Source organism: Pelophylax lessonae (assembly GCF_965119305.1).
Source record: "Pelophylax lessonae genome assembly, chromosome: 4".
NCBI lineage: Eukaryota > Metazoa > Chordata > Amphibia > Anura > Ranidae > Pelophylax > Pelophylax lessonae.
In genome coordinates this window covers 243436839-243452223 of record NC_138771.1, presented here as the reverse complement: position 1 = coordinate 243452223, position 15385 = coordinate 243436839, and the positions used below count along the sequence as shown (strand labels likewise).

Sequence of the window (15385 nt, the reverse complement as noted above, 5' to 3'; positions counted from 1 at the left end):
GAGTAAGGAGCATTCTTCCCACTGACTGTCACACTAATGTGTCAGGAGTTGTAGATTTTCCATTTTTAGCAGGGGTTCCCCAAGACCAGAAATTTATTTCAAGGGTTCCTCTGTGTTGAAAAGGTTGAGAAAGGCTGCTCCAGAGGCTGATAGGGGTTCCTTGAGCAATGGACAGTTTCTGACTCCCACTGATATTAATTATCTTTTTAATTGTCTGTAAGGAGGGCAGCTTTCCTACTGGTCAACAATGTAAAAGTGTCCTCCCCATTGACCATTAACATAAAGGGTCATTCTCTAGTTGGCCACTAATGTATGGGATCACTGCACTGACAGTCAATACAAGAAGGCACTTTTCCCACTGACCACAAATGAATCACTACAATTTGCACCGTTTATGGGTTTTTTTTTTTTTGTCATTATTATGATTTGTTTTATTTCATGATTGTTCCTGAAAAAAATGTTTTCCTATAGAGCAGGGGGCTGTTCTGTGTGTCAAATATGCTAAGTATGCTACATTCTTTATTCTTTTATGTATTCTTATAAATACAACTTTCTGACCACATAAATGTGCTGTGAGCTAGAGATGTAATAATTAACTGGAGTTCCCCGAGACATGAAAATTATTTCAAGGGTTCCTCTGTGTTTAAAAAAAAGACTGCTCTGTAGTATTCCCCTTTGCTACTTTTCCAGCTGCTACATAAAAAGATTATGAGTAGGATTAGGGAGTAGGGTTGAGCTTGGGATTCGAACACAAGTAGAAGTCGGTTCAGATTTTTACCTGCTCACAGTAGAGGTGATCTCAATGGGGTATTCGCTGAGCTGAACTTCTGACTGCAGCAGGAAGGGGCACATTTAGCAGAGGTGTGCTTTTCTCTGTCTCTCTATCACTAGTTGTAAAAAAAAGCCTGTTATTTTCTATGTGATGTGCTGGCATCACAAGGAAGTAAGATGGAACACACGTTTAAGACCGAATTCACACTGAAGCGGCACAACTTCGGGGGCGACCTGTGAAGTCGCGTGCAGCGTGACTTCGGCGCGGCTTGCACGGACTTCACAGAATGAATGTCTATGCAAGTCGCTCCAGGTCGCCCCGAAGTAGTACAGGAACCTTTTTCTAAGTCGGAGCGACTTGTGTCGCTCCTATTAGAACGGTTCCCGTACCACACAACGGACCGCGATTGACCGCGACTTGTCAGGCTGACAAGTCGCCTGACAAGTCGTATTAGTGTGAATGGAGACTTAAGTGGAAGTAAACCCTCCTATCGTTTTCAGCCAAGGAAGCTGCCATCTTGGCCATCTGTTTAATCTTCAACTCCCATGATTCTGCACATGTGATCAGTTATGACACCAGCCATTGGATGTTTTGACAGTTTGGTTGAGAGCACCACCAGTGTGACAGTTAGCATTTCTCGTGTGCTGGGAATGTAACTGTTTCTGAAACTGTTAAATCGATTGGTTTAATTCCGCTTTAGGAACCAAGCTTCTGTTTGTGTAACTGACCAGTTTTAGGGCTTCCACATAAAGATTAGACATGTGGAATTCATTTCGGTTCGAATCTACAGTAAATTTGGATGAATTTTTGGTTATTTGGAGATTCGGTTGTATCCGATTCTTTAAATGACAATAGTAACGAATTTTGTTGAAATTCGTTTAGTTTCGTTTATTCATTTTCTAGCAATTCCAAATTTCCAGAACGATTTAAATTCGGATCGGTCAAAAAATGATCGACCGATCTGAATTCTGAAAGTGTGAAGAATAGCTGGTTGTTAAAGTGATTGTAAAGTCTTGTTTTTTTTTTTTTTTAAATAACAAATATGCTATCCTTACCTTTTTGCACAGAGCAGCCTGGATCCTCTTCTAGGATCCCTCTTCACTGCTCCTGCCCCTCCCTCCTGTCGAGTGCCCCCACAGTAAGCAGCTTCTCCAAGCTTGTCCATTCAGACACGGAGCTGGGCCGAGAGACTCATGGACATCACTGGACAGAGATGGGGCTCAGGTAAGTATTAGGGGGGCTGCTTCACACAAAAGGCTTTTTATCTTAATTTATAGAATTCATTAAGTTAAAAAACCTTCTGCCTTTACAACTCCTTTGGGAGTGGGATGGGAAGCAGCGGCGGCCGCATCCTTAACAGCTGATGACTCATCAGCTGTCAGCAGGTTTCCCTGCTAACAGCTGAATGTAAACAGAATTGCCAGCAAATAAAAACGTATAAAACAAACATGGAGCTCCCCCACCCCAAAGCAGCCCCCATGTTGAGGACATGTGTCCTGGTTTGGTTCAGGAGGGGGTTGCCGCTCTCTCGTCTCACTCCCCCCACCCCCCCCCCCTTTCCTAGCCTGATGGTCTGCATGCTTGAATAAGGGTCTGGTATGGATTTTGGGAGGTACCCCACGCCATTTTTTTTTACATTTTGGCATTTTTATACCAGACCTGAAGGGCCTGTTATGGATGGGGGGGCCCTCACGCTGTTTTTTCTCTAAATTTTTATTTGTCGCCAGTTCTGTTAACATTCGGCAGTTAGCAGGGAAACCCACTGACAGCTAATGAGTCCTTGGTTGTTAACCACTTAAGCCCCGGAAGATTTTACCCCCTTCCTGACCAGGGGTTTTTTTGCGATTTTTTACTGCGTGACTTTAACGGACAATTGCGCAGCCATGCGACGCTGTACCTAAACGAATTTGACATCCTTTTTTTCCCACAAACAGAGCTTTCTTTTGGTGGTATTTGATCACCTGTGCGATTTTTTGATCATGCGCTATAAACAAAAAAAGAGCGTCAATTTTGCAAAAATATTTTTCACATTTTTTTATATGAAATTCCCCCCAAAAAAATGTAAAAATCTAAATTTTTTAACATTTTCGGCCAATTTGTTTTATGCTACATATGTTTGGTAAAAAAAAAAAATCGCAAAAAGCGTATTTTGATTGGTTTGCGCAAAAGTTATCGCGTTTACTAACTAAGGGAAAGATTTTTGTCATTTTTAGTGGGTTTTTTTTTTACGAGTAATGGCGGCGATCTGCGATTTTTTTTGCGGGACTGCGACATTGCGGCAGACAGATCGGACCCTTGACTGACATTTTTGACGCTTTTGGGGTTACCGGTGACATTACTGCAGTAATCAGTGCTATACATATGCACTGTTACTGTAAAAATGACACTGGCAGGGAAGGGGTTAACTGTATTGGAGAGGGAGGGGTTAAGTGTGTCCTAGGGGCGTGCTTCTAACTGTGATTGGCTGTGGCTACTACTGTAAAAACAGAGATCAACGGTCCTACATAGTAGAACCGTCTGATCTCCATTTTTACACCAGGGAGAATGACAGGCGGCTTGTTTACATTAGCCGCCTGCCTTTCTCCCTCTCTACCAACGATCGCAGTGTGACCGGTGGACATCGGGTCTGCCGGTCACACGCACGGACTCCTTAGTGAATGAGCCGGGGCGGGCGCGCGCTCGCCCGCTATTGGCTCACAAGGCTAGTGACGTTTATATACGTCACTTTGCCTGGCCGGGGCTGACCGCCGCAGTATATTTACTTGCGGCGGTCCGCAAGCGGTTAAGGATGGGCTGGCCGGCTTCCCAGGCCACTTTTTAAGAACCATCTATTCTTCACACAGAATTTGGACCAGTAGATTATTTTTTGACCGTTCCGAATTCAAACCATTCTGAAAATGTTAAATTCGTTAAGAAATTAATTAAGAAATAAACAAAACTAAACTAAGCTAAACTAAACAAATCCTGAAACAAATTAAATTAGTAACATACAAAATCTATCAGAATACCAAAACCAAACAAATGATACTGTTCAGCACGTCTACTAAAGTAATGCAGACATCTCTTATTGTTCCTTTGATAACCTTACCTCCAGTTTAGCCACTGTAAACTAAGCCCCGGAATATTTTAGTAGGGTTATGAAAATCACATTAACTGCCCCAGCCCAATTATTAGGCCGATGGTGTACAAGTAGAGAAGCTGAGATCGACTGTACATAAAACACAATGGCACTTCCTTCTTGATATGGGAAAAGTACTGAGCACTCCCGCCACCTTAATGGCTAGCTGCTAAGAGACTGGAAGACTAGGGAACTTCTGTTACTAGAAGGAAATAATGGTCACCATCCCATATAGTTGAAAGATAAAAGTAAAGCAGTAATATTAGCAGTTCATCCACCTGTTGTCCGCCTCCTCAAGGTTAATAAAGTGAGTGGTTCAAATGTCTTTTGTGACAGGGAAACATGAAATAGAATGGTGAAAGAAATAGGGAAGTAGTAGTTCAGAGGTGTGATGCAAGTGTCCTGCCAGCCCTTGATTTGTTCCAATTCTTGATGTCCACCATTTGCCTTCAATGTTCGTGGTTTAATAGTTTGATTGTAATCTACAGTCAACAAATAACCAAGAACACAATGCAGACAATCTATCTGCATATAGACAGCTGCCCAATGTAGCCTTTTTTGAACTATGGATGACTCCTGAGCTGGCTGGCAGCTGTTGGTTGGAACTACAGATCCAACAAGATAGAAAACCAACTCCCCTCGATACCTGGCACCAGCACCTTTCTTCTTACCCTTCCGTATGTACATAATAAGTGCTATTAAGTTCAACTGAATCAAGCTTTAGGTTAATAAGGTGCTCTGGCGTCAGTTTGTCCTTAGGGCAATTGGATCTGCACAATCAACTGTCCTCCTAAGTCTATAGGCAGCTTAGGTGACCCAATTTCAGACTTTCAAACAAACCCAGTCTTCCTATTTTTTTATGGCCACAGAATACAGACTATGAAACATCACTGTGTTTAACATGGGCAGTGAATCTAACCTATCGAACATTACAAAATGCAGATAAGCTTTTACTTAGATGATTTCCTGATCCACGGTATAGTGGGAAAACAGTAATAATGTGTTTTTTTAACTGAGTCTGATTACATTATTTTCAAGAAATACTAAGGTAATACTGTATATAAGCATTTAAAATGGTAGTATGCTGCCACCTAGTGAGTTCAGTACATAGCATGCAATACAGCACCAAATTAAAGAAAAACTCCAAGTACTCCTAAAATCCTCAGTAAATACATTGTTAGCAGAGTTATTCCTGTTCAAGGCATAGTCATATGGGGTCCCAAATGCTATGAACTCCAGTGGTTTAAGAGGGAGTTGACCCCTTGGTAGTAAAGTCACCTGTCTCTTAAACTCAGGTATTGACCAGTCATATCATAAGCATGGGGTGTCCAACCACTGATTCATCTGTAGACAGGAGATGAACATAGTGAATCACTTCAGTGATACATGCAAATGCTAAAAGAAATGCCCACTACCTTTAAAAAACCATGACTCAAAAATAAGTATTAACCTTTGGAGATAGTTGCAATATTTCATGGGGTTCCTTACGATTATTCTAAAAACGAGTGAATTTAGATGCTAATTGTAATAAAGTGAAGAAGGTGCTACGTTGTGTGCAGATTAAACTGACACAGCAGCCTCTTAGGCTCCGTTTACATATATGCGAATTGGATGCGTTTTCAACTGCATCCGAATCGCATGACATGTTAACCAGCAGCCTTTTCTATGGAGCTGGTTCACATATATGCGGCGCAGCGACAGTGTGAATTCACTGTGAATGTAAAAAAGTCCTGTTCATTCTCTGAGCACTACAGTGCGGTTCAGATGCAAATTCCAGGCTCGTTGCCTTCTATGGAATGCATCTAAATCACACATCTGATCAGTTTTGAACGCGAATTGGAAAAAAAACAGCATCAAAATTTAAAGCGGTAATAAACCACCTTTCATTTATTTTAGTTTTTTTTAAACCTGCAAGGCAAAGTTATAATGTGCTAGTATGCATCTTATACTAGCACATTATGTGAAACTTACCTCCAGCAGAACACTGGCACCGCGGACAGAGCTTCCATCTTCACCCGGTCTTCCTTCCAGGCTGGCAGGCTCCATTTCTTTAATTGGACAAGCCTCGATGATATCACTCCAGCGCATACGAAAGGAAGTCACTGTTCACCGCACAGTATGCCGTTCCTTCAGAGCGCATATGCCAGTGATCTCACCCGCTGCTTCACAAGTAAATATCTTAAATATCTAAACGGTGCATGTTTAAGAGATATTTACTGTACCTATAGCTAACCCTTACAATAGGTTTACCTATAGTTAAAAATCCTCCATGGGAGTTTACTCCCCCTTTTAAATAAAAAGAAAAAAAGGTTGTGGGGGTCCCCTTTCAAATTCATACTAGAACCTTAGGTCTGGTATGGATTTTGAGGGGAACCATTTTTTTTTTTTCACTTTTGGCGTGGTCCCCCCAAAATCATTACCGGACCCTTATCTGAGCATGCAGCCTGGTAAGCTAGGAAAGGAAGAGGAGGGGGGGAACAAGCCCCCCCCCCGAACCATACCAGGCCACATGTCCTAAACATGGGGGGGTGCATGTCGGGTTAGTGACATCACAAGGGGCAGTGCCAGCAGGTGAAGTCGCCAGGTGGCCCAGCCACTTAACTATTTAAGAACTGTCAGACGGCGGGAGCCTTCGGCGCGAGCAGAGCTTTTTTGTTAATTTTCTTTTTCAGGGTCGGCGGTGGTGGTGGTCATCATGATTGACAATAGAGCTACACCAGGGGACATTGTTTTTGCTTTTTTGCTGCTTTTTTAATAAAGAAACTGTCATAAACCGTCTCTGTGTTTTTATTTCTTTTTTTGGTGAATGAGTAGGGATACGATGTACCCCATACTCATTCACATGGGGAGGGCATGAATCTGGGAGCCCCCTTTTAAAAGGGAATTCCAGATTCCGATAAGCCTCCTGCCCACAGATTCCCAAAACCAACAACCATGGGGACAAGGTGCCCCAAAGAACCCCCCCCCCTTCCCCCATGATGAGGGCATGTGGCATGGTATGGTTCAGGAGAGGGGGTGCTCACTTGCCCCCCCCCCTTTCCTGGCCTGCCAGGCTGCATGCTCAGATAAGGGTCTGGTATGGCACGCCGTTTTTTTTTTTTTTTAAATGCTGGCATAGGGTTCCCCTTAAAATCTGTACCAGACCCAAAAATGCCTGGTTGGTAATTGTGGTTGGGGGGCACACTGCTTTGTTTTCCACAATTTTTATTGCCGGCAATGGTTTATTTTACATTTAACTCCACTGACAGCTGAGAAGTCATCCGTTAATAAGGGCGCGGTGGCTGGCTTCCCGGTCTGATCCTTAAACAACCAGAGCTAATGTTAAAGACGCCGATGGCCGGCTCCATAAATTTGCAACTGAACCGCATCTAAAATTGCAGCTGAACCACTGAATAGCTGCTTTGGAAATTTGCAGTGAAAACTGAGGGAAAATTTGCAGTGGGCATGTGTGAACCTATCAAAAGCCTCTATTGCTGCTCTATAGAGAGTGCAGTGCACTGAACAGTGGGACATGAGGAGGATGAATTTTACATATGATAGTCCTGCATACTAAAAATAACAATTGGAAAATGTATACATTTCCAAATTTTTAGCAAAAAGCAAAACTTCTTGCAATATGTAGAGAATTTTAACCTCTTCAGCTCTCTCTATTCAGGAATAACTTTATGTCATTATCTAAGATAATAAATAATACCCCTATATGTTTTTAGGAAAACACAGGTTTTCTTTTGGGGATATTGTCTTGTCAAAATATTACACTCAAATTATGATTCTGATACAAAGCATTACAATGTTATTTACAAATGAATTAAAGACTTTTTCTTGTGCTTTTTTTAATGAGAAAATGATTGAACAAAATGAAATAAAGGTAAATATTAATGTTTAGAAAACTAGAAATAAACATAAAATCAGTAGGAAAATAACAGCTAAGGAGAGAAGGGGAGACGGCAGTTAATTAGGACTGACTGGGTTAACTAAGGGTAAATGCAAGATTAAATATGCACAAATTTAATTACGTTTTTTTTTTTTTTTTTTTTAATGTGTCAGATTGCTCTATCCATCATATGCAGATCAAAGCTCACCCCTTTAAAATGTAACTAAAAGCAAAACTTTTTTATAGTTTTGGATAGAATGGAGAGTAATTTGAGCACCTGTCAGGTTTCTATTGCTGTTGTTAGGGAGGTGGTACACACTCTATTTGTCCTGTTTATTGTCATCACTGAGAGTAGGGATGGGCGAACGGTTCGGCCCGAGCATGAGTCATACATTTGCCTGTTGGGCCATTCGCTGAACACCCAAATTTGCAGGTTGTTTGCTGGGTTTTCGCCCAGGGCGCAGTATAAGCTGGTTGTTAAGGAGCGGGGCTGGGAAGCCGGCCGCAGTGTTCTTAACAACCGATGAGCCATCAGCTGTCAATGGGTTTCCCTGCTTCCAGCTGAAAAAAAAAAACCTGCTGGTTAAAAAAAACAAAAAAACAAATTCCTTTAAATATTGTGCCTGGGGGTCCCCTTAATGTGCCTGTAAAGTGGCACATCTGTAGCATGCATTAAACATGCTACATCAAAAATGACATTTCTAAAGAAAAAAAAAAACGAGTCAAATCACATGAAGCCCACATTCATATTGGTCCGGTTTGACATCTAATTTGACATGTCAAATCGGAGCCTTTTGCCGGCAATTGCACCGTCCGAATCAGTGCAGTGCCGCAAAGTCTCCCAACAGATTCCCAAAAGTAGTTTATGTACTACTTTTGGAGACTTCAGGGGGTAATTTCCATAGACATTTGTGCAGAAACCCACACAGATGTCTGTGAAATCGCCCCCGAAGTCGGACTGTGCTAGATCAGCTGAACTTGCACGATTTCCAAACGGCCTCAGTGTGAACCTGGGCTTAAAGAAAATCGCAGTTACAATTGCCGGCTCCTGGCTTTTAAAATATTAAAGAAAAAAATGGCTTGGTGTCCCCCCCTACCAGACTGCATGCTCAGATAAAGGTCTGGTATGGACTTTGGGGGGGCCCCACGCTATTTTTTTTTTAAATTTTGGCATGGAGTCTCCCTTATGGAAACTAACGCACATGGCTTTACCTGGAGGAAAAAAAATGTCCTCCAGATGAAGCCACATGCATTAGTTGTGTAACACAGAGGTTGAGTCTTAGGGAGGGAGTATTTTATTGGAACACGTGACACCTTGCTGGATTTTATTACATGCCTATGTTTTACTAAATAAATGTGAGTGCATTTTATGAAGCTGGGGTTGTGTGGTTTGTTATGTTGATTAACCCAGGTATTGCACTTTTGGAGATTGTTTTCTCATTATATCTTGCCTATGAGCTGCTTGTGAACTGTGTGGAGCCAATCTAGAAGAGGGACATTATCGCTCTTAAAGGAGCCTGAGCACCATTATCTGGTTCATGAGACTGACCTTTCTCTATGCATTATTGACCCTTTGTAGGTCCAAGGTGAAGGTAAGCATGCACTTCACCTAGTGAATGGAGATTGGCTGTGAAGTGGCGAAACACTATGTGTTTATCTGTGAAGCACTTTATTGAATAGAGACTCTAGTTTTGCACAATTTATAAGAAGAATTGCTACCAGAGCATAATTTCAAGTGGACTTCCTTTTGTTTTTTTGCACAATTTTATAATCTCATAACATTTTCACTGATTTAATGTTTGCACTTGCACTTTATTCATTTGAAATGTGTTTTTATTTTAAAGTTACGTATTGAGGTGCATATATTTAGCACAATTTTGAATTAATTTGGGCAGCACTATCATAGATTTATCCTTTTTTATTTGTTGTGGATGTGGGGACACATTTGGTGATAGCAGCAGCCACTTTTACTACCACTAGATGACATTGCGCAACTACTTTATTTTTTATAAAAGCCAAACACTCGCTTACACTTTTTTAGGCAGTTACAGCAGCATTTCCTTTTTTATTTCGGAGATAAAGGTTTTGCCTAAATAAATAAAAGCTGACCAATGTAAGCAGTGATGGTGGAAATTGCATATTACATATTTCCTAAATAATAATGTGGCTCAATAATGCATTTCAAGCATCCAAATCTTGGTCAAGGAACCATGTAAGGTCATATGTATTGCTTTACCTCACTGACGTAAAGCTTGAGGAATGCAGGATGACCGAGCCCACTGTCAGGATTATTTGGGGTGATTAAAATAATAATAGGTAAAAAAAAAAATGGATTTAAAAAGCCATGTATATTTCATCTTATGCATATAAGATTCTGAATGGTGCAGCGTCCATCTTGTTTTAAGGTGAAAGAGAGTTCATATATGTTCTGTTGTAAAATTTCTCTTACAATAAGGTCTTATACTTTCAGCAGATGTCTCTATTTTCTTTTGGGCATAAATAAGTGAAAAACTGATGTTCTTTTAGATAAGACTCAGTCAGCCTGACGCTATGTTAAGGGGGTGATATCTCCTTAATTGTCTGTATTTTAAAGATGAGCAATAGGTGCATTTAATCTATAAGTTTTAAAAGATACGTCATTATGTGTGAGAAGATATTAGCCACAATTATGTCATTATATTATGTAAGGCATATACATATATATTTAGGAATGTTATATTATATTTAGGGTTTATATTCTTACAGTAGTAATCTTACTTAGAATTCTTTTTCTAATAAGTGTAAGAACATATGTATCTCGTCACTAATTACCTCATTTCAGAGAAGTTTGTGTTTAAGTGTTCAAGGTATCATAGATCTTCCAGTCCTAGACGCTATGTCTGACTGTTATGTCAGAATTCAATTAAGTAATGGACTTTCACTGGCCATAGGTCAATAAGGTCACCTTTAATAGTGGGCTATTGTGTAGGTTATGACGTGTTTTTATTCTAAATCTAATAAGTAATGCAATACTGCCTCCTGTGGAGATAATACCAAATGCAGTCTTGGGATAATTTAGATATTTCCCATATAAAAATATTATATTGTATTAAAAATATAATTATTGAAATGGCATTACTTGCCAAGGTGAATGATGGAGATACAGATGGACATTTATGTATGTACTGGGAGTATGGACAACGTTTTATGTTGTGTTTTATGGTTAATATTGAACATAGAGAAATCCTCCTTTAATTTTATTATACAAACATTGAGTTATCAGGAGAAGTGTGTCTATGACCTCACCAGTTAAGGTATAGAATATCCCAACCAATGGGGATAATGTTTCATCCCTCTGGGTTTAATGGTAATTTTTATAGCCCTTTGTTCATGCCATATAAAAGAACAACCCAGATGAGAGAGGACACACATTACATTTGCCCAACATACAATACACATACATCACACACACTACTACATCCCTCGATATACTCATCCAGACATACTCCATCTTGCTCCATCATTCATCTGAAACTTTGAGGGACGCCAAACGAAACTCCTCCCTCACTGGCATCCATCTTAAGACTCTGGTAACGACAATTTGAAGCTAGCCGATATTAGATATTTAACAATTGTTTATTTCCTTCCTTATATGTTTTATATTGCATATTTAAGGGTAAAAAGATTACAATCCCAGCCGTATAAACCATGGTAGATTTTTCTCTAAATAGCTGATTTTTGTTTTTATACATTTTTATTAATATCAGATTTAGTGCATTATTTGCAATTTTAAGTCTTTTGTTTTGCATGGCTTATTCTCACTCATCTGCAGTGAAGTGACTTTCGGCTATGCGATTCGCAGACAATTGTGGTCTGTTTATATAGAATACTTTCCTATGGTTTATGCTATACCTGGAGAAATGGTAATCTTGCTTTCGTTTTACTTTCACTTTGTTTTACTTTCACTTTCATTATTGAGCTAAACATCACATTGCAATGATTGTTTGAAGTTAGTATTTTATGTAGTTATCTTTTTGTGTCACTTCTTGTTTGATCATATATTGTGAATACATGTCTTGAGAATAAATATTTTATATATATTCCATACTGTAGACTGTACTCACTAAGATTGGTATATGCTTTTAAAAAGAAATTAATCAATTAAAAAGAATTCACAACATATTGATTTGTGGCAATAGGTGAAGACTCTCCTTTCTCATAGATCTTTGCTTATTAATCATAAATAGACACTGTTATATTCAGAGCAGTATAAATTTCTGACATAATGAAGTACGAGCGCGATATTTATTATTAAATATTCTTACACCACTATCTCCCTTAAAAGGGGATATCACTGTCCAAACAACTTTGATTGTTCATTTACTCACATACTAGCCTGCATCTACCACAGTCCAAACTGGAATAGGCTAGTCTCACACCAGAGCTTGCATTATGAATGCGTCTGTCTGATTACCTGGCCATGCTGTATGAAAAGCAGATGGGACTACATGGCGAAACGGCATCTATAGTTAAGTATTCTTGCTTTCTTTATCTGTATCTGTCATTATCTTTAATAAATGTTATACTTGTAAGTATTTGTGTGATCTCTCTTTGCACATATCGAACACAACCCCAAAAACATGACAAAACAACTTGTTTGTCTCGACCCTCTTGGTAGTTTTGTCTGTGAAAGGAAGTTGAAAAATAAAAGACTTACTGACTGGATAAACAGATGAAAATAAAGAAAATAAAGCCTAAAAATAAAAATTAATGCAGCCACCACACCTAAAAATTGGTAAGCTGCAATATAATAGATTTTGTGGGCGGTTCTGCTTTTAGTACTGCTTTAATAACAAAATGTGGACAAATACAGCTGGAAAAAGTATAGAAAGTCATCGAACCTGTGCCTGCGTGGGTTTCCTGCAGGTACTCCGGTTTTCCCCCACACTCCAAAGACATGCTGGTGGGGTAATTGGCTTCGGTCTTAATTGATCCTAGTATGTCTATGTATGAATTTGAGTTGGGGACTTTAGATTTTAAGCTCTTTAAGCGCAGGAAGGATGTAAATGTAAAATATACAGTATATGTGAATTGCTGCCTAAATTATTGGCACTATATATAGTAAGTACCTAAAAATAAATAAAATCTGACAAAACCACATGTAGCATAATTCCAATAAACAAAAGCTACATTTTAAGCTTACCTCATATTTCCAGCCATAAGAAGACAAAGATTGTAGATATGTGAGAAGATAAAGAGGAAAAGTATTGTGCTGAAAAACATTGTCATCCAAGAGCCATGATCATCTCTAAACACTTTAAGGCGCAGTAAATGACCTGTAACGAAAACCCACAGTTTAAAGAAGTTTGTTTTAGAGGTAAGAACTCAGAGTAATGGTATTCTAACAATTAGGTCATGATATAAAATATTGTGCAACACAGTGGTTTAGTGGTTACACTTTTGCCTTGCAGCACTGGAGTTCTCAGAATCCCAACCAAGACACTACTTCCACTGAGTTTGGATGTTCTATCTGTGCCTGCACGGCTTTCCTTTTGGTACTTCGCTTTCCTCTTAGGCTTCTCTAACACGGGCGCTGTTTTTTTCGTCCGTTCGGTCACTTTTTTTTTTTTTACGGACACGTCCGTATGTCCGCATATCATCCCATCCATTTGCGGATGATATACGTAGGTCTATGGGATTGCAGATGTCAGCGGATGACACCGCTGACATCCGATTTTGCGTCCTTTCCGTTTTTTAAACGGAAGAAAAATAGGGTTCTGTTCAGTTCCAAAAAATGGAACAGAACTGAAAGGACGCAAATCGGATGTCAGCGGATGGTCATCCGCTGACATCCGCAATCCCATTGACATGCATTATGTCAGAATTCAATTAAGCAATTATGTCGCAAACGGATGGGGTGATATACGGACATACGGAACGCCAGTGTGAAAGAGGCCTTACACTTCAAAGACATGTTGGTAGGTTAAATGGTTCCTGTCTAAACTGTCATTAGTATATATGCATGTGAGGTACAGAACTTACTGAGCTCATCGTACTAGAATTTACTCTGTATGCTAAAAAAGACTGTTAAGCTGCTAAGGACAGAGTAGCTAGCTGGAGTAATGTACCATTAAACTCCAAGATAAGCATATATTATCTAAATGCAAGAAGAATGTGCATTTTTATTTAAATCTTGGTGGACTTTGTGCAATTTTTCCAGATCTCTGCAGCAATGAAGTATGTAACTTTGCCTCTGTGCAGGAGCTTCCTGCAATACAGACCAGTCACTGCTGCTCTCTCTCTTTGTGCAAGGTGAATGGTCATTTGTCTGCTGAACAATGATAATGTCACTGCTACTTTTACAATGCAATAACTGGTTTTACATTTGCTTCACACAAAAAAAATTATCATCCTTTGTATCTATTGGGGAATATATTTCAATTAATTTTTTTGTGCCCCAACATCAACCTTAATTTTAAAAAAATACTGTAATTCCCTCCACCGATGCCCCCTCATCCCTGACAACTTCTGTGGACAGCACTGGTCCCTAATACTGTTCCAGCTATGCATCTCTCCTGCTACATGACCTTGATTGAGACATACTTTATGTTAAGGTCAATGTCAATAAAGATGTCGCTGGGGGACCATATCAAAATTTTCCTATGGGGGTCTCATGATCATCAGTTACACCCCTGGGCACTGTGGATATGCCCAGCTCCCATCCAGAAATAGTAACATCCTTAACCACTTGCCTACTGGGCACTTTCACCCACTTCCTGCCCAGGCCAATTTTCAGCTTTCAGCGCTGTCGCACTTTGAATGCAACACTGTACATGAAATTGTTATCATTTTTTTTTTTTTTTAACAAACAGAGGTTTCTCTTGGTGGTATTTAATCATCAGTGGGTTTTTTATTTTTTGCTTAACAAAAGAAAAAAAAAAAGACTGAAAATTCTGAAAAACAACACAAACATTTTTCATAGTTTGTTATAAAATTTTGCTAACAGGTCATTTTTCTCCTTTTCTGACGTGCGCTAATGAGGCTGCACTGATGGGCACTGATAGGCTGCACTGATGGGCACTGATAGGTGAAAGTGAGAGGCACTGATAGGTGGCACTAATGAGGTGGCACTCGTGGGCACAGATGAGGCTGCATTGATAGGTGGCACTGATGGGCACTGGAAGGCAGCACTTAAGGGCACCGATAGACAGCACTGAAATGCGACATGGATGGGCACTGATAGGTGGCACTGATGGGCAATGATAGGCAGCACTTAAGGGCAATAATAGGCAATGATAGGCAGCACTTAAGGGCAATGATAGGCAGCACTGAAATGCAGCACTGATGGGCAGCACTGATAGGTGACACTGATGAGGAGCATCAGCAGGCAGCACTGCTGGGCACTGTTGAGACTGCACTGATAATCAGGACACTGATAATCAGTGCCCTGATTATCAGTGCCGATATCCCTTAACACAAGACGGTTATGGTCTCTTTTCTCTTCATCTCATGCAGTCAGCGTGAGGAAAGAAAAACCGATAACCGCCTTATGATTACTTCCATGATCAGCTGTCATTGGACACAGCTGATCACGTGATAAAGGGCCACTGTGATTGATCCTTAACTCCAATCTAAGTAATCA

At 40.0% G+C, this 15385-nt stretch overlaps 1 protein-coding gene across 1 annotated transcript in view; it reads right to left on the bottom strand.

The window, feature by feature from the left end:
* Positions 1-15385, bottom strand: part of TMEM117 (transmembrane protein 117) — a 404157-nt gene that overhangs the window by 328396 nt on the left and 60376 nt on the right. Inside the window, exon 3 of the mRNA XM_082255317.1 lies at positions 12947-13079. Coding sequence (XP_082111443.1) covers positions 12947-13079 — 133 coding nt within the window. The remainder of the gene's footprint in view (positions 1-12946; positions 13080-15385) is intronic.